General features: G+C 35.6%; 2 protein-coding genes across 9 annotated transcripts in view; one reads left to right on the top strand and one right to left on the bottom strand.

Annotated features, from left to right (window-relative positions):
- LOC118282192 (Golgi-associated PDZ and coiled-coil motif-containing protein) overlaps positions 1 to 20720 on the bottom strand; it is a 44691-nt gene that overhangs the window by 22929 nt on the left and 1042 nt on the right. The gene's annotated exons all lie outside the window — the stretch shown is intronic.
- On the top strand, positions 1952 to 19621 carry LOC118282193 (uncharacterized). Its single transcript, XM_035603151.2, has 10 exons — positions 1952 to 2232; positions 15192 to 15298; positions 16309 to 16420; positions 16899 to 16996; positions 17086 to 17196; positions 17701 to 17916; positions 18069 to 18187; positions 18514 to 18613; positions 18717 to 18934; positions 19376 to 19621. Exons 2-10 carry the CDS (start codon positions 15200 to 15202, stop codon positions 19575 to 19577), a joined length of 1275 nt encoding a protein of 424 aa, XP_035459044.2. The 5' UTR covers positions 1952 to 2232; positions 15192 to 15199; the 3' UTR covers positions 19578 to 19621.

Raw genomic sequence — 20720 nt, forward strand, 5'->3', positions numbered from 1 at the left:
AGAATGGCAAAATCGCTTATCAGTTTTTATTTACAGCAAACAAACATGGGAGATTTCTAGAGCGATAAGTTAATTGTGTTGCTTACCTACTGACGTAAAGGTTTACAAGTGTCAGTAAGATGACTTGTAGTCATTTTTACAAGGGTTTATCGACAGCAGTACCTATGTATACCTTGCAACGATGTTATATAACTACTTGAAATATTCAAATCTGTTCTAAGAAATAGCAAAAATAATGTTACGCCTGCTAATACACGCTTCTAGTAACTTAGAAATGAACATGAAAAGCTAAATTTCTCTATAAAAGACCGTTTCCTACCAGAATACTTTGTGAGTGTACTTATTGGTATTCATGAATATGCTAATTTTAATAGAAAATACTGTTGTGTAATGTGTGTCGCTGGCTTAGGACGAGATAATTCAAGAAGACATAATATATTTTCTTTTCTTTATTCCTTCCTAATAAAGATCTAAGCATTCTTTGCTATTCCCAATATACAGGTTAAATATTAATACAGGTTTGAACCTGGAGAAGACTGAAATTGTTTCATGAACAAAAATTGAGGATAAAACACGAAAAGGTTACCTTTGAAACAAAAATAAAAACAGACCAAAATCTGTCCATCCGTTTATAATATCATAAACAAACAAACAAACATATACACAACTTTCATAAGTAACTTCTATTTCATCGAGATTTCAAATAAAAAACACTAGAAGGTTTTAGGTTACACAAGTTGATTGAAAAGTTACATTAAATTGAAGCTGGGCGACTACATAAGGATGAAACTATGGTCATAAAGTCAGACCATATTCATAAAATATTAATGATCATGTTGGTATTACTCGTCAATATCAATATACAGAATAATATGTGACTGTAAAGCGTGTTGTAAATTATGACGAAACAAATCAGTAGATTGTATAAACATAATTATAGGTTACACACAGCACAGGACCTCATCGTTTTACAATTTGTTGCACGTGAAAACATTGTGTTGAATCTAGACGTGAATTGAAAGGAGAATTTACGTGTTGTGGTTATTATTAAATTGCTCGATTAGTTTAAAATTACTTATAACATTTGTATCTGTTGCTGTTATCCTGGATATAGAAAAAATCGTTTAAGTAACCCAAGTGGCTACATATTTTATCACACGCAATCTGTTAAGCGCAATCAAAATGAAGGCAATGTGTGCATACACACTTACTGTCTTGCTATCACAGGCTCGTGCTGATAGCAAACATTAATCGTATCGACAACCATTGAGGGGAAAGTCAATTTATGTAACTAAACGTAGCAATAGAACCAATATTGATTATGATGATAGATGAAGATTTGGATGCGAGCGACGTGACGCAATGTAGACAAGTGTTTAAAACATACAAGTACTCTTGTACATACAACATGCGATGTCGTTTCTCTATAAAGAGCTGATCACATAAAGAACGGCTTCTTCTCATAATTAACAACTGATCAAGGGATTCATTAAGAAAATGCACCTAACATACGATTTACGAGCACTGGGGGATCAACTTTCTCACGCATTTTGCTGACAAGATTCAGTACACCTCAGTTTATGGCATCTAATCATTTCATCTTAATTCTTAGAAAGCTTTTTCTACGTATGTATAATGTATGTTTGTAGGTTCTTCCATCTAATTGTGGCATCTGCAACCGGCAAAGCTACCTGATGTTTACCTTACAGCAATTAAACTAGTTCCGTACACTAGTAAACCATGATCAAGGAGAAATGAACAGTTTATAGGTAAATTACTAAGTACAATATTTAAAAACGGTATGATTTTTTCCAATACTTAATGATCCCAAACAACAATACTTGTAAGTACAAACAGTTGTTTTTGAATTGGCAAATAATATAATAATATGATAAATGTACAATAAACCTCTTATTGTTACAATTAATGAAAAGCCTGAAAAGTTAAATGAAAGGTTTCAGTGTGAGGGCGGGCGGGGAGGTGCGCGTACGCACGAGGCGTGTTCGGCGGCGCGGCGCGGGAGCCGGCCGCCAGAGCCGCTGCGGAAGCTGCGGCAAGCACACCTGTTGTGCACGAGCCTGCCGCCCGCGACTACGCGAACCTTACGCGAACTGCACGTGTGCTAACTTGCGATTTATATGCGTACTTGTGACATGAGTATCAGTGAGAGTTCAGTGACAGTGCCCACGATAACGCCCTAGAGGACGCATCTGCAATCTGGAGCAACCCTAGGTCGGTAGCGCAACGTTTTATCTTTCTTATCACTTTATCGCATGTTTTGATTCCACACGCAATATCCGCTGTGCGAATATCTTGTTACTTTAAACTTCATCCATACAATTAATTAAAATATAAAGAACTGTTCTTTGCACCTATGTTTTAGTTTTGGCACAAACATGATCACGTTAGATGAGCAAACTAAATAAAATAATTGTAATATTGATTAATATCAGCAACAACATACCTAATTTAAAGTTACGGTTACAATTTTCAGACATTATTGTTTAATGCAACCTACCATAAATTGTTTATATCAGTTTATTATATTTAAATTTATTTATCAATCAATATTCATGAATAAAACTTCACAGGAAATGTTTTGTAAACAGGGATTAAATTTCACTGCCAAATAAATGGTAATATCCCCCCAGTCACCGCATTTTTTTAATCTTATACCAAATTGTCAACTGTATCTATTAGAAAATTAGGGTTTATAAAAATATAGCTAGAACACTATGATTTTATGGTTTAGGTTGGATAGAACTACAGGAGGTCTGCCAAACACTAGTAAAGTAACATTAAGCGCGTTATCGACAGTATCGGCATCGGAGACTGGTTCCGACGACCGCTACGCGCTGCTATGCCGTTTGCGAACATCGCGATTATCACATTTCGTCCATTTAATAAATTACTGCATTTTTAAAACATCGACCTAAATAAAAATAAAAAAGAACGTGTACGTCATTAAACCTTAGCATTATATTAGAAATGTATAGATAAAACTCTGTCGAAAAGAACCTTAACAGAAAACCTGATGCGATTAAAATGTCTTCACGCTTCTACATCGTTAGGATTGATCACGTAAATCGCTGAGCTTATTAAGTGACATTAGCATTTAAAGGACCACTAGGGACCAGGAGCGATTATATTAGTTGTTTATTCCCTTGTGAGGCAATGTGAACGAACCTCTAGGAGGAACGGTAGCATAAATCAAGGCATTACTGCCTCGACATTGGTTAACTAGCTGGGCGCTGTAAGTACTGGGGTATCATAATCGTTTGCCAGACATAACTAACGTTAATTACCAGGAGCCGTCGCCGCTGGCTCCTGAAGGCTGCTGACTCGAGGCTACGATTGCATAACATCTTGAGAAGACCGATCAAGTGAAGGGCATTATAAGAGTAAACATTCATTACTGCACTGATGATTTCATATTCATACGGTCAAGGAAACTATAAAGGAAAACCGCATGCCCCATATTTGAATGTTATTTTTACACTAATTAAATTTGATATTGCAGAAACATATCACTAGGTAAATGATTTCTTCAACATAATTAGTTCGTTAATGTTTCTAATATACATATTTATAGATTCATATGCAGTGGTAAATTTAAATGTCAGGCGAACGGAGTTTGATTTAGAGATGCGACAAATGTCATTGGATTTATTGTAAGAACAAAAAGGGTTTTGCCTTAACCTTTATAGCTGCATTATTTCTTATTGAGTCACTGGTAAATGTCGAATCAATATGTACCTGCAGGCAATTAAAGAATGAAATCATCAAGGGCTTGCCTTGAGCGTCTGTGCGGTAAGCTCTTCCGAGGGAGAGCGCGCGTGAGTAGCTTATCTGTTCATTATTTCTATCTGCATAATCACTGGTTACTATTTAGAGCTACTCAATCATATAACCGCATCTACAATAAAGCTCAATGTATTAACATTTCCATCGTTTCGCGTTATAGGTACCGTCATTAAACACTGCATGCATAAACTTTAAGATATTCCTTTAATTTTCTCATCAACCCCACTTACTTAATAACTACATTAAAAAATATGTTGGTCCACTCGGATAGCGGAATTCTTAATTAATTCCTTTAAGCCAACATATGCCGACGCCACCTCAAAAGTGGGAGTATCGTATTTGGTTTGTGTAAGTACACTCAATAATGATACCGAAAATAATGAAGGGCTATAAATTATATAAATTATTATTCATACTCTTCATACCCTAAATATGTTTGTCAGGACTCGAGAATGTAATGGACTTTCTCTTATAAATTGCAATGCATTTTAAAATCCAGGTATTTAAGGCGTACACTCGGCTTATTTATGCATAAGTATTCCTAAGTTATCAATTTCCATTTTTGCAGATTTAGTGAAATATAAATTTTGTAAAATATAAACATTATTAAATATTAAAACAGGAAAAAATAATGACATGAATCTCAATCATTCATTATTATCAGGACAAGCCAATTCCATTAACTAAATTCGACTTATGACCTGGCACAAAAACCGGTAAATAAATTCCAATTATCGACAGGTTTATTTGTGTTAACAATCCAACGCGAATGATCGATATTATCGAGCAGTGGCTCGAGCTTACAATAATTGTTAGCGCAAGCGTGGCGTTTACCGCACCACTCTATTATTTACACGATAGCTGTTATTATGAATACATAACCTATCCTAAGCTGTTCGTTAGTACGCAGCACGCTAGTAGGAGCTATTATTGTTAATGAATGCAGTAGACCGCGCTCTGAGGGTGTACAATTAAATCGGGAGGTATGCATATCAACGTAAGTAAACACGACACGAGTCGACAGTGCTCCCGGCTTCCCGATACCACTAGTACCTTGTATTTGTTCTACACAAATAAACCTCCCGGCACGTCCCCGACAAGTGCGGGATACATAATCACACAAACAAGGACAAACGCCTACTTCTGACTTACACCTTTTTAACACAAAATAAATTCAATGAAACCTAAATATTTAACATCCAATCGGAATGTGAAACGGTGTTTTAAAAGATACTGATCGAAATCACCTGTACACAAACCGTTAGTTGACAAATTTTAGTATAAAATAAACGTTTTACGAAATCTATACATATAATAAAATCGTAGAAAAGTGCTGTCTGTACATTGAAAATAAAAATAAAAAAAATAGCAGGGGTTATTGTTATGTCGATGTCGAACCCAAAAATGTAATTAACTTTTTTTTTGTCTGTTTGTCTGTTTGTCTGTTTGTCTGTTTGTCTGTTTGTCTGTTCGTCTGTGCGCGCTAATCTCAGAAACGGCTGATCCAAGTTGGATGCGGTTTTCACGAATATATTGTGGGATGCTTAAATTTACATTTAGTGTTTGTTTCATGTCAATCGGTTCATAAATAAAAAAGTTATGTCAAATTAAAGGATCACGTCGAACATTCTATGCTTATACCATTAATCTCCGCAACTATTTGACGGATTTGGTTGAAATTTGGTACAGATATAGTTTAGAACCTTAGAAAGGACATAAGATAGTTTTTATTTGTTTTCTATCGTTTTTATTATTAGTATTTGTTGGGTATCGGCCGAGCGCTTCGGTACTGTTGTGGAAATAGTGTACTATAAGTCGTATGATTATTTGTCTGCAGTGGTCCTGCTGTTTCGTATATTCTAAATTGGTTTCGTTGTATTTGTCTATTAAAAAGTTTATTTGTTGGGTTTTCCTGGTTAAATTATTTAACGTAGGTTTAGTTTGATATCGATTATTAGTAGTTACTGTAGTTAGTTTGTTTAATAAAATTGTAAGTCTATAATTTATAAGTTAATTAGATTTAAGTCGTTTCTTTTAAATTATTTAGTTTAAGCTTGGTTATTATAGCATAGAGGATAGGTTGTAATATAATTTCTTTTTTAATTGTTATAAATTCGTAATTCGTAGCTTTCTTGAATTCTTTAGTTTTAAGTTAGTTTTCATCTTAAGTTCGGAAAGATTATAATATTTCTTTAGTTTAAGTCCGTTTTTAAACTATTTTTTTAATGCCCTAAGTGAGTATACATCTATTAAATTCAAACGCAGAGCTCATTATGTTGATTTTTGAGGAGTTCCCTAGAATATCTTCCACATCTCATTTTTGAAGAGATTCCGCGAAATCGGGAACTATGTGGTTAAAACCAAAAAATTGCCGGAAGTCACTATTCCACACGAACGAAGTCGCGGGCTATAATAAATCAGGGGCCTTAGTCTGCTATTACAATTGTGTCAGAATGGTCGATCACTGAGCAATGCGAGAGGGACGGAGGTATACAACCTTCATAGCTCCGTCCCTCTCGCACTGCTCAGTGATCGACCATTCTGACACAATTGTAATAGCAGACTAAGGCCCCTGTAGAAGGGTCAATTCTGTTCATTGAAAATATAGAAAAAATAAATAGCAGGGTGTTACTGGATCGATACCAAACCCAAATATGTGATTATAATTTTTTTGTCTGTCTGTCTATATATGTTCAGGCATCACGTGAAAACTAACGGTTTGATTTCGATGAAACTTGGTATAATTAACTTATTATCCTGGACATAAAATAGGTTACTTTTTATCCTGGAAAAATACGTAGAAAAATCTTTATTTTTCAGTTTTATTCTGCTCAACAGCAGTAGCTCAATAGAGGGATCTCCTTAATTATTATGGGCCTTGCCGTATTTGGGTCCAATAGATATTTATAAGATGTCATTTTCACAGTTACTCAAAATGGAGAAATAAAACTTCCACGCGAAGACCGACATCCGCGCGGACGGAGTCGCGGGCAGAAGCTAGTGTTGAAATATAATGCATAAATAGTAAATGATGACATGATTGTTATAAGTATGGTTTGCAGCCTATATCTATGTGAAGACGAAACTTTGTTTTCTTAACCTCCATCCACACTTCCCGCGTGTATCAGTTGCGAGACGAGAGAGAAAGTACCAACGTACATTTCGTAACTCCTGCTTTTGAAACAAGTAAGAAAATCGAAAACTAAGTGTTGTTTTGTTAAACAACAGCATAAATATCCATAAAAGATATCAATACAGCCATCGATAAAATCTAACGCAATTTAGACGCGATTCATATCGAGATTATATTACGTGAGTGCATGTGTTATTGTTACATAAGATTTGATAGTTGATGGCAAACATATTACTGGGAATGGGTATCATATGAGAATTTTAAATTATTAAGTGTAATGACTATAACCAAACTAATAAAAGAAAATGTGTTCATAACGTAACGCCTACGAAGTTGAACTTTTATACGTGAATCGATTTTATCGTCAAGATCAATACCGGTCCAGTAGAGGAGGTAAAGTCCCATCGCACGAAGAACTGTCAACATTTATTTGCATGTAGAGCTCTAAATGTCACCGCGAGATAATTCCGCCTCCTAATATGTATTCAAAGCGGATCATCACCTTGCTAATGTTGCAATTAAGATAGTATCGCGACCAAGCTGGTTTGCAATCGCATGCCTTTGAGCAAAGCGCTACACATTATCGATTTTTGAATCGAACTCATTAATATTACTCTTGTTATGCTTGTAAAATTAAATAACATATTTACAATTATAATTAAGGAGTCCTTTTTGAATTTTGAATAAAGTAATAAAAACCTGTATTATTAGAATGTTCTTTGGTCATATAAAAACCAAAAAATAATATTGATTTGACGACTATTATTGCTAACAACTTTTCTTTCGTACTATCATTAAATGTAATCAGCCAAAACACTTCCTTGTCATACATCAGTTAAATTTCATAATATATCATGATATACTTATCAAATAAAGGACAGTGTGAACCAAATGTATGGAGTCTGGGCCCACCCCTCAATAGCAACATGTGATATACCGTTGGGTAGTCTTGGTAAATGGAACAATAGTTACTAATATACCTACGGTCAAATGTTAGTGCTTTCGGAGATACAATGTCCTAAAGTCATCTCAGTTTAAGGCATTCTAAATTTTTCAAGTTAGTGTTACTCACTAGATTATATTTAAGTTGCGTCAAAATAAACACCGCATTCCAAAACCATTCATCATAAAAGTATAGTCGCAGGGGCACTTACATTCAGGTGGCATTATCAGTTTTTGTTTTTTCAAAAGTTTTATGGAGTATTGTCACAAGTTGTCTCCACAACAAAGCATTACTTTAAAGACATTGAACCTTGAGCAGTGACCTCTTTGACATCGCTTACACGTACTTCAACTAAACTAAGATACAATATTTCTAAACAATTCCTTTTTGTCTTAGTAATAGTAGAAGCATGTATGAATTTTAATAACATAATTCATAGAAAGTGAAAAGGATTGTTCAATTGGCACAGGTGTTATGGTACTTCCATTAATGTTATCTTAAAATACTGCGATGATTAAGAAATGAAAGCTTCTCAAACATAAACTTCATCGATTGTATGGACCTGTTAAACTAGATTGGACAAGATAAGACATCAATAGTTCTGGTTTACGTGAGGGTCCTATTAAGCAATGCGTATTGTCTTAGACAGATGTTGTGTCTGATTGTAATCAGTTCTAGGAGCGGCACGCGCCCTATGTGCCACCCGACAACTGGCTGGCACAACGTGGCTGCAGCCTGGCCACAGCGGCTTAAATATGTAGTCCCGATGTTGCACAATACATTTATTTGTAAGCGGCTCCCCTGACATTTAGCGGCATTAAAACATTTGATAACAAGATAAAATGTGTCTGCGCTTGCTTTAGTTAAAATAATTTCTTCTGAGTTCTATTTGAATAGTGAGATAAAACTTGGAAACACAAACACAACAATGTTTACTTGTTTAAGTTACTGTTTTGTAGTCAAGTAGAATTAGTAAAAGGATTTACGAACGATTTCAACAACTGAATATTAAATAAATACAATTTTAAATAACGTAAGATATAATAACTTCCTTGCTACTAACAGTCATCATCAGTATTCAGACAAGCCCTTTTAAGCATTGATCACTATGTTATGTTATTACATTTGATAGAACAATCCAATTTCAACATCAATGATAATATTATCTTTAACAACGCCATAAAAAAGCAAGTAAACGGTAGCAGACACGCAACAACATCGTTTTTCAATTTACCATCAGGTAAAATTTAAATAATTATGAAATTATCTAACAGCGGCGCCGCCACTACCAAACATACGTATCTCTGTAAAATAAAACAAAGATAAGAAGAGAACTTTAAAGATAAATTGCACCCAAATTCCTAATAGATTGTTCAGAAATTGTGGACTCTGCCACCAACTAATTGGCAGCCGGTTTGCGCTAGTGGTCGCCGCGCCGTCTCGCGTCTGCGGCGCGCGTACAACAGAGTAACGAGTAACCCACTTACAAACAACAGAAGCAAAATGATGACACAGTACACTCTAAGGACTTTGCTTAATGTGCACAACAAACTGACACCTACATCCCAAACTTTCCAACTTTCTTCGTGTAGGACTGCCAGCTATTTGTCGTAATCTTTAAACCGCAACCAATGTTAGCAAAAAGATTTCAAAAACCGCCTGTTTAGTTATGGTAGCTTTAAATGACAACACGATGACACGCCGACGCGTCTTACCTTCTTAAAGATGATTCAACTATTGACAAGATTCTTGAAACGAGGACAGTGAAACAACCTAACGCGAGCTGATAACGCGGTCTAGGAGTGCGCTTAGCTATCTCTAGGTACAGTAACACAGTTCACTGTTTTGTTACTGCAGGAGAACAAGCTGGCCCATCTAGTCAATAATAAATACAATTGAAGTGTTTGTTTGTAATTTTCAAATAACCTCTTTTTACTAGATGCGTATGAATTTACATATTAGCAGGTAGCTGATGTACTAAGGAATAAGTTTGACTACTTTTATTAGTCACTAAGTTCGTAATCCACGCGAGCGAAACCGCGGGCTAGTCAATCATATAAACACCACTTTAAAATCTAGTTAAGCAAAAGTTGATGCAGTCGCTGGAACAAATGTATATTGTATAGGTAAATCAATACTTGTATCTAAAACCGGCAATGACCCTGTCTTACACCATAACACTATCATTTAACAATCTGGTTAATTAATTGAAACTACATAATTGGGACAAGTATAATTCAAGGGTCAACCCAAAGTAGTAATTATGTTGTTAAAATTGAATGACGAAGGAAATTTAACGCGTGAGCTCTCATTGAATTTTTTAGTTCTTTTCTCTGATGAATTGAGCACGTCGGTTATTTATTTTAAATGGTGACTCATATGAAATTGCAACATAAAGGCAAATTTATAATGAGCTACCCGACGACATTCCACGAAGGCCGCGTAGTCGCAGACAGGTAAACTTTGCTTAAGTCCGCGAGTCCGGGCTGTACAATGTGATCACGACGCGGCTGCAAGCAGTAGGCGGGTGGTTTTCCGAAAAAAATCACAAAATGTTAACGGCGTCATTAACCTCAACCAAAAGTTAACAATTCTGCCGATTGAAACACAAACTTTGGTTTCAATAAAATAAGCTGTGACACTGCTCTCAACCAATCCAATAAAAATAAGGATGATAATAAGCTACCGCGATGCTTAATAACGCAGGAGATTAATGATTTGTTAAATTAAAGTTAAAGTTTTTCGGAAAACCACCCAGGCGCGGTACTGTCGTAATGAATCGGTAGTGATAGAGATATTTAACTGAATATTTATTATATGTTAATGCTAACATGTCCGAATGATTTATATCGGTTATAATATTTAGGTACCGTCTCAACGTTCTTAGCTAGTGGACACGAGGTATAATTTATTGACATTTCTTCTGGCTACTTAATCGTCACGCCCATTCCATCGTCATTCTATTTAAACTGCCATTACAGCCATGTTAACAATTTTATTGACTTTCTACTGCAGCTACTCAAAAAATATAAATACATAATAGACACAATAAATTGAAAGGACTTGTATGCATATACATACAGATCCAATGAGTCTTAGTTATGTTTATCGACATTTATGAGGTGTAAGTATAAATTACGGTAGTTTGAGTATGTTCGAACATTTGTGCTTTAGACGTAACCATTCTCTAAATAGATAATTTCGTTACACAAAACTAATAACCCAAATTTCAATGAAATCACTGGTATATCTTTACCAGAGCAACCATTATTCGTTAACGATTGTATTTCTGAATTCTTTATAAGAATGTTAACCAGCTATTACGAGTGTCAACAATGATTAAAGCCGGAAAAATAACTAAATAACCAGTAAGAAAAGTAAAATAAATGCTCAGCGAGAAGTCTGGGGTGGTCCATGCAACTACGCTTCCATTATATTATGATGCACAACAATGGCGCACGTATAACGCCTTTCGAGATAAAAAGTAATAAGAAATCCCTTTTCCTTACATTTTAATTTAACGACGGAAGCAGCGTGACTCGGCAAGAAAAGAATCAGATTAATTTCACCGTTGTCCCGCCTGCCGCGACCAATCCGTACAAATAAATTGTTTCAAAACATGGGACCGATTAAAGCATGTAGACAAAAGGGGTAGAGAATGTTGCTACAAAATAAACGTGATCTCACCAGGAAGCTCGTCCACAATAAGACGAGAGAAGGACAAAAAGGCCAATGACTTTTGTAAAACAAATATACTCTATTAATCCTATCTGTTCAAGCAGTTTAAGCTAATTATGTTTGACGCACAATAGGACTTTTGTATCTTGACAAAAATAAATGACTCCGTGATTTCATTAAACTTAATATGTACCAATGAAAGCAATGAAAGCGTGTAGCACCTGGAAGTGCGTGCTGTAGCCGCGTTGGCTCGCCTCCAGTTCTACTGAACTTTGACAACTAGCTGCGGCGGCGGTAAATTGCAGTAACACATCCGTCTGCCGTGCCGCACTCATATACGCAACACAAAACTCTGCTCAACTAAATATTTCAGGAAATTTCACTAAACAAGTCGGAGATTTTGGTCCCTAGTAAGAACACTCAATTAAATCATAATTAGTTTGATGAAATAATTTTCTTTGCATTTCTGCATTCAAGCCCGGGTCGCATGTTTTCAAGTACTGCGAGGTCGACGCACTCAACAAACGTGCATTCCTTTTCCCTTTCTGAATTTCGATTGCCTCCAGGTATGTAACAGGAACAAAAATATAATGACGGGGTTTCGTCAATTGATCTCATACATACAGTAATATTCCTTCTTTCCGAGTTGTCGTGACATGCTCAACAAGTATTGTGTTCACTTCGGGTGCGTACGCGTGCTTTCTTTATCGATATTTAATCATGCGGGACGCCCTTTCATAAAGGTTCATTAGAAGAAATTGGTGTGTCGTCATTCACTCCATCATGATTTAGCTGTCATTGATCACGTCAGTATGAAACACTCGATGCGCTGGTAAATAATGATTGCCGTTAGATGCGATTGCTTCGACATCTGATCGAAAGTCAATTAAGAACTACACTGATCTACTTCCTTTGTACGCACCATAACTATATCAGACCGCGACGAATTTGGACGATCGCCGGAACTGGCGTGACTATGTGAAAACTGGTCGTATCGGCAACCGACGTTAAACGTTATCCGACACTATAACGGCAGAGATATTTTATCAATTAACATAACATTATAAAGGGGATAAATAGTTATAGTCTATTTATTTACCCAAAAGAAACCATCTCAAGTAACAGCGGACGTATTATGATTGCGTAAGCACGTGGTTGGTGCATCTTAAAAAGGAGGAGAGCTAAGTCTGATGAAAGGCTGACCTTAGTCGTGTAGGCGTAGCTAGACAATGATAATCCGACAGGCCGGGGTCCACGAACTATACCGGAATGCAAATAAATAGATGCACATGAACAGGACGGGCCCGTACACCTGTCGCTGATCAGACAAATAAACAATGCACGTCATGCCGCGACCTACGGTAGCACGGATCTAACATTATACTGCCATCAGCATGAAAGGAACACTTGCTAATGTTTAATACATCTCCATTAATGATATTATAAATAGGCGCGTTGGAATGTACTTTACTCATGCAAAAAGTTTCAATACTTGTTTCACGGTGTAACCTGGTCTCCATGACTATATTTAATTATACTTACCTAAATAAATAGTATAGGCACCAGTTGGTAGTGAGACAAAACATCAATAAAAAAAATGTTATAAATTTGTCACAACAGCACTCAAACAGCGTATAGCCTGAACACGCATTTAATAAAACAATGAATACTTAACCCTTGTGTTTTGTCATCAAGTGCAATAACTTTAAAAATGATTTTTTAGACAATTTTAACGGATTTATGAACATTCTAAAAATCTAAATTAATCTTGAACAAACAAAGTTTTAATTAGTATTCTAATAATATTTACATTTTCTAAAATATATTCGTGGAAAATCGTAAGAGAAGCTAATTTATTGTGGACACTAGTCATCATCACTTCACTTAGTAGGGTGGATCTAATTGTGACACAAATATTAGAATATTTTATTCCATATTTGTGTCCAGCGCATAGCTTTGCTCTGCGCCCGAAGACGAATGTACGCTCGTCTAAACCGGAGATATGACTCAATGATGTGAACTTGTAAAGCTCTGTTAATAGGTATTTTTAGAGTAATGTAATTACTGCAATTTATAAACGTCTGCATCATAGAGAATATAATAAAGAAGTAATATGTTTTTAATATTTCTGTGGTCAGCATAAAACAGCCGTCGCTATATTTTACGTCTTCAGAATTGCAATAAAAATTCTAGTCAGACTGATAGGTACAGGCTATAATACCATTAGTCACTTTCGCAGAAGTTTATCTTTAATTTCACCATTTAAAACTTATATAGCAATGATAAGTACTAACTTTATCTATAAAACTCAAAATATTTTCTACCAAAAGCAGAAATATCTTGATTAAGAGGAATTAAACAATTAATTACTATCTGTAAGACTTGTAATAAAATAGACAGCACTAGCTAGTGTATATCTGTCTATAAGTCACTGCACTTCATTATACCACGATAATATTGGATATGAAGATAATTACTTCACAGCAATAACGTACAGAGTCCAATTAAAGGATAATAGAGGTCTTCGATGGAGGTTTTAAAGCAATCACAGTACTCGTTTTAATCGATTTGTGTGTGGTTATAAGGTAAATAAACATACCTTTAGGAAATTACTTTAGCGGAGTCGCATGGTTATAAGAACCGCTTACTGATATCAATGACCCCGCCACGCGAGTGCCGCACTGTTTGTTTAGCATTACAGAACATTTTCATACAAAACCTTCAAGGTGGTTTTCACAGCGGTACCTCAACAAGAAACGCTAAGCAGGTGTGAAATCGTAAATCATATTAATATATTTTTATTTTCGCATCTAAACCATGTCGAAAGTCTTCGTTTAACATTTACGCAACAATAGTCACAATAGATGAAGTAAGTTTCAAAACTAAAAGCCGCCCACACCGGACTTATTGATTCAGCCCATTTCATTTTAGGCCTGTATATTAATGTAACAACATCACATTTGTCAAAATCTCTCGATAGCTTTTAAGATATATGATTTAAGAATACCTTTTTGGAATGATTATTGTTTATGTATCCTTATCGAGTGATTTTAATTAAAAATTATACTGGTAGACGTAGAAATATTAGATGTTAACCCTCTTTTATGTCACGTAGTCAGATAAAAACAGCGAAAACAACGGTGTCTAATTTCACTAGCTTGTAGAATTGAAATAGTATATAGGACACTTCCCTGAGTCACATTTCAAAATCCAAAAAGCAGCGCCTTTAAAAAAGCATCGTTAAATTGACTTCCGTAATTCCTATCAATATAGTGAAATACCCAAACGTCAGCGCTCTTACGATCATAAGAAAAGATGCATCTGCTACTGCTACTGCTGGGGCTAAAACAATTACCGAACGTGTTAAAAAATATTTAGAAGAGTTTCTTTATTGTTATTGGGATTAAAACAAATACTACAAACGATTTCCAAATGCAGTGGAATTAATTTTAATGTCAGTAAATATAGAGAGTAATTGAGCTTGTTAGGTGGCACCTATGAAATAAAATCTGGCGTGGCACGTAAATGAATCGCCAAGTTTCGTGACTAACTATATTTTTCATTAGATGTTCTGTCACGTCCCTGTTATTCCTTAAATATTGACAAAGACAACCACGACATTGTGCTCCACAGACGGGGCGATGTTAAGAGCGGCAGTGGCGGCGCTGGCGTGCCTCTGCATGGCGCGCGCTTCGCCCGCCGAGCACAGCTTACAAGCGCTAACCACACAGAATCCCAAGGTAAATACAATCCTGTAAATACTGCACTGCCGTCGAATAAAAGTTGAGCTTCAACGGTAACGACACAAGATAAGCACCTCAAACGGATTTTATTGTATGACAGAAAAAACTGAACTTAAAAAACTAAAACCTACTTTATCAAAACTACCTTTTAGTCTTCATGTCATAGAGTAAGCAAAATCAACAATCTTCAAATGTTGTTCCCCTGAGAAAATCCTGAGATTTTCGACGTACAGTTAGTTTACCGCTTGTCTCGTGTGTCGAACCGATAAATTATTTCCAGTGTCAATAAGTTACTGGAAAACGAAATTGAATGAATTTCAAACTTGTTTAGGCTTGGGCAATAATAAGCACGAGTAGCCAATCAATAGACATTGAGTAAGATACTTGACACGTAAACTTAACGGCTTCAAGATTTACAATACAAAAATCTATCTAATGAATATTATTTAATAATCTATAATGACTGATAATACGATAATTGACATAGATTTACTGCATGCATGCAAAAGACATACATCCCTTGAATCCAAAACAAATTTAAATAGACCAATATGCACGCGATGCACAAAAACAAGAGAGCAGGATGAAACGGTTATAATTAGTGGATCCGATTGAAGTTTGTCAGAGGACTCATCAAACTAAAACAAGAACGAATAAAGAGAAAATGCTGTCAAATTACAAGCGCACTAAAAGATTAAAATTCTCTTGGAGAAATGCGATGATATAAAGTTAATCCGAGACCTTCTCAAAGCAGGTCACATTTCATAAATCACCAACTAAAACCGAGACACACATTTTACTATTATAATAATATGTTCTCCGACAGACATCAAAACGTATGGTGAAGAGTGCCGGAAATATCATGATGTTCTCGAAGATTACTTTCGATAAACTAGTTTATAAATAAATACGTACCTATTAGAAGCTTAGCATTTATTTTGGTAATGTTAACCAGGAACAATATACCGGTAGCTTGCAAGATTATAAGCGTTGTTATTCCATTGCAGGATATCGCCAGTATTCTATCAAGCATAGAAGAACGACTTCGGGTATTAGACACAGTAAGTGCTGTTCAAGCAAAACAAGCGAGGAGGCTGGATATCATTCAGGACAAATTAGGTGAGCATTTCAATTTAGGTATTGTTATAAGGGAATAAGGGAAATAACTGTCCATCTCCATAGATATTGCAATAGTCATACCATACTACATCTACAGTGCCGATCTAAAGAAACCTTTTAAAATATGTATGAAGTAACCAGAAGCATGAAAGACATTGTTACACAAAATGTCTTTAGTCTACAGCCAGCACAAGAACTAGAGCGAGTTCATATCACCACAATACAAAGTTAAATTTGTTCCGGGAAACTAATGCATCGTCACGTACAGCAGTCTTATTGTGTCATATCCTATTTTACTATGGGGTCAGCTTTTGCAATATCTGCTGGCGTGTATCCCTCGCAATTGAATGAACAAGAGCAACGTACAATTAACTACTAAAGGAACCGCTTTGGGCTGCAATGGTAGGAATAAATTAGCAAATGAACATAGTACGCATGCTGAATAGAATACCGCTAATATTCATGTATTTGCTTTCAGAGCGGGTAGAAAATACATTGACTTTAAAATTAGAAAGAGCTCAATTAACAGCTGAAAGACTTGAGCATAGGCTGCATATGCTGCAAACTAATATCCAGGTTGGTTTTATTTTAGTTCAGAAATTCTGTTCTGTTAATGTATGTAAAAGAATGCGCACTTACACTTTGAACCCTTTTTATAATTACAGGCTTCAATCAAAGAAAGCAGTGAAAAGCTAGAACGTAGTCAAGCGAAAATAGGCGAAATTGCTCGGAATTTAACTGTCCATATAATAAGCCATAAACATTTATTAGAAAAGGTATGCTTATAAAACGATATGTTTTTTCTTAACAGGGATGGTTTTAAGGTAGCCCGCGAATGATAAACTTTTGTTGCAATTTCACGGAGTACCTTAAAGCATTCGCCTTAACAAACTTAATAATATCACAAATCCTGATCTGTACAAGGAAAATTATCTTATTAATCTGAGCTATTAATCTGTTGCTATAGTATAATAAAATTATGTATATCACTCTGGAAATCCCCTAACAAAATATACATACTGCGTATTGAATGCATTAGGTACTTGGCGAGTCTATTTTTACTCGATGTTTAGATATTTTGCTGGCAGTTGTGAATATATTTTCATTTTGTATTTGTATACCACATTTTGTCTCATGACATAAAACCCACTCCTAATTGAAATTTGAAAATAATAATCAGCTTAATCGAACCGACCACTTTTATAGTAAGAGCTTTGCAACACAATTATATGTGGCATTTTTATTTTATAGACTTGCTAAAACATTTTCTACTTCCCCAGGTTAACGGCGCATACGCAGACACGTGGCACCGTAGTTTAATGCTCGAGTCCTTGATGAGAGATGGACTCTCCCTTGTAAACGTCACGAGAAGGGAACTTGCTGACGGCCTGCGGGCCTTAGCCAGGCGACAGCGTGATTCTAGGATCAATACAGCGGATTTAGAAACTATATTCACTAAGCGCCTTAGCGACAACTCTTATAGGATTGATTTAAAGGTACTTTAAGCTCCGCATCACTTAATTTGCATAAGGTTATTATGGCCAACAAAACAAGTACCATCCTTGACCAATATTCTCGTGATTGTTCTCAATACACAATGTTATAGACTTTTTATCAAATCCTGTTTTTATTGTGTAACCTTTTTTAGATGCAAGAACTTATAGATGCACAGAAGCGTTTCGTGGATTCATGTCAGCAGGTACAGCAAGACGGTCCAAAGTCTGTGACAGACGTGCTGGAGAAACTAATCGATTCGTTAATTGGCGTGTACGTATGTCATGAATTATTCTCCTCCAGACTCTACCCATCAAACTAACTCATTTATGTAAACTGCGATTACGACCGAGAAACCAAACACGATTGCATGTACTTGGTCACAAAAACAGTCAGTACTTCATTTCTTAAAACTATGAACTACTAAAAAAAGAGGGCCTCTTAGAATTATTTATTTATCTATCTGCATCATTATATACATACCTACCTAAAGATATGAGTACAGAAAAAAACTGGTATTCAAGTTAGTTTTGAAATTAAACAAAGTCCAAAGCTTTTGTTTTTTGCTTTTTCTAACAATTCCATTTACTTATTTTCAGAACATCTTCAACATTCCATGAGTTAAAAAAGATACAAAATGACATAAATAAATATGACAGCAGAGTGGTTAAAATCCTGAATGCGACACGTATACCACAGGTATATTATGAAATTATTATCATAACCCAGATAATAACGATCAATAATTTTAAAATTATTCTGCTATTGTTACATCATATTCATATATTACTTTAAATTCCAGACGGATGCTACGTGCAGACGCTTAGAAGGAGCGTTCCGTAATACATCTCACACGATCTTAAAAGAAAATGAGCTGCGACAACTGACTGAAAAATTCGTATCACTGACCGACCGCGCAGATGCAGCATTGCAACGATTGGAAGCCCATTTAAAAGAGGAACCAACATCAGAGGTGACAGCGGCTGCTGATAGACTATTGGAGAAATTGGAAGGAATTAAGTGAGTGGTGTTCGTTATTTTTTTACTACCATCAGCCCCAAAAGAAGTTTACGAGCCGTCTAATGGCTAGCGGCCACCGTAGTTTAATAAATTAGGACAATTTCATTAGGACACCAATGTCGTACGAAAGGAATGCATTAATGTCTAACATGACTTCAAAACTTCCACAGCTCAGCCTGTGTTTACAATGTTGTATGCAGTGCCGGCGTTAGGCGTGATGGGCGGGTGGCCCAGAGCGACAAATTCTAGGGGGCGCCGATGCCGCCGCCGATGGGATTCGCAAAAAACTAACGATAGATAGACGAAGATATTGCTTCCCTCAAGTGGGCGCCACAATATTTTCGCCCGGGGTGTTAGTGGCCCTTACACCGGCACTGGTTGTATGGAAAGTATAACTAAAGTTACATTAATTTTTTAACATTAACATTGTTTAAATTTCAGCAACGAAGAATCAGAAGAGTTCGACTGGGAGGACGACGACACAGGTTACTTCGACGACGGCGGGGGAGGTGATATCATGGGAATTGATAAGGACATCCTGAGCGGGGGTGCGTCTGAGAGAATGGCGACCACAACCACGCGTCCGCCGCACCGAAGACATCTGCACAAACATCCCTACGATCGCGGCCCTAATATTAACTAACCAAAGTCGTCGTTTAAGTTTGTAATATAAATTCTACAACACAATATTAATCTTTCATTTAAAATTATACCTGTTCATTTAAAATAATGAACGACCACTCGAGTAAGTCGTGAGTAAGGGATCTCGAATTCCATTTCTGGATCTAGGAAATATTAGCGCTCAGTATCATGAGAAAAGAATTGTGGGTGGTGTGGCAATAAGTCCATCCCCTATTATTGAGAATGAGACTCTAACATAACTGGTGCAAAATGACAGCATATTACATTTACTTCTGAATTAAAAAAGGCAGTTTTTATTATGAGAAGTTTAAAGGTTAGCTATTCATAAATACTCCCAAAAAATAGTTTTATGTCTTAAAAGGCACAATATGCCTGATTTGAGCACTTAGGACAACAGCTGAACAAACACTTGAAGTAATTGTGATTACATTAAATAGAATTACGAAGTTAGTCTTTTATATCATTAAAATAATGATAAGAATCTCATTTGCAAAGTAGACTACTAGAATACTTTTGGCAAATCATACAATAATAACTGGCATTTTGTTTAGTCCACGGAATAAACCAGCAGTTCATTCAAACTATCCATAATATTGCAATTCAATAAGGGTATGAAAATTAAAAATATACTTAGTCCATCAGATAAATAATTAAACAATACTTAGATAAAACGAATTTAAGTTTAGTAGTAGGAGTTAGCTAAGTCACATTATACAATATTTCAAATCAATATATATTGACAAAAATATTAAATTCTATAAGAAATGAAAAATTATGTGTCTAATGTTTTAAATTAATCTACCAGATGAGTCTTATGTGTCAGATGTTATATGTATGCTTCCAATAATAATATATACATATTATAATAATTAATGTAGTACACATTTAAATGTAAATTTAGAGATTTTAAATAAATATAAAGGATATACATATTAAAAATGCCTAAACGCACAGAAATGAAATTAAATTATCTAGCGAGAGATCACACTCCCAAAGTATGTAATGGGCGGACTGCTCGAATCGCAGCTCCGCTATTAAACACTGGAGCCATGGTGAATCAACAAGTTTAAATGAGAACAATTTGCTATTAAAGTTGTCATGGCTTGTATGGAAAGAACTGATAAAGGCAGTGGCTTTTACAGTA

Source organism: Spodoptera frugiperda, chromosome 20, assembly GCF_023101765.2.
Source record: "Spodoptera frugiperda isolate SF20-4 chromosome 20, AGI-APGP_CSIRO_Sfru_2.0, whole genome shotgun sequence".
In the NCBI taxonomy this organism is placed as follows: domain Eukaryota; kingdom Metazoa; phylum Arthropoda; class Insecta; order Lepidoptera; family Noctuidae; genus Spodoptera; species Spodoptera frugiperda.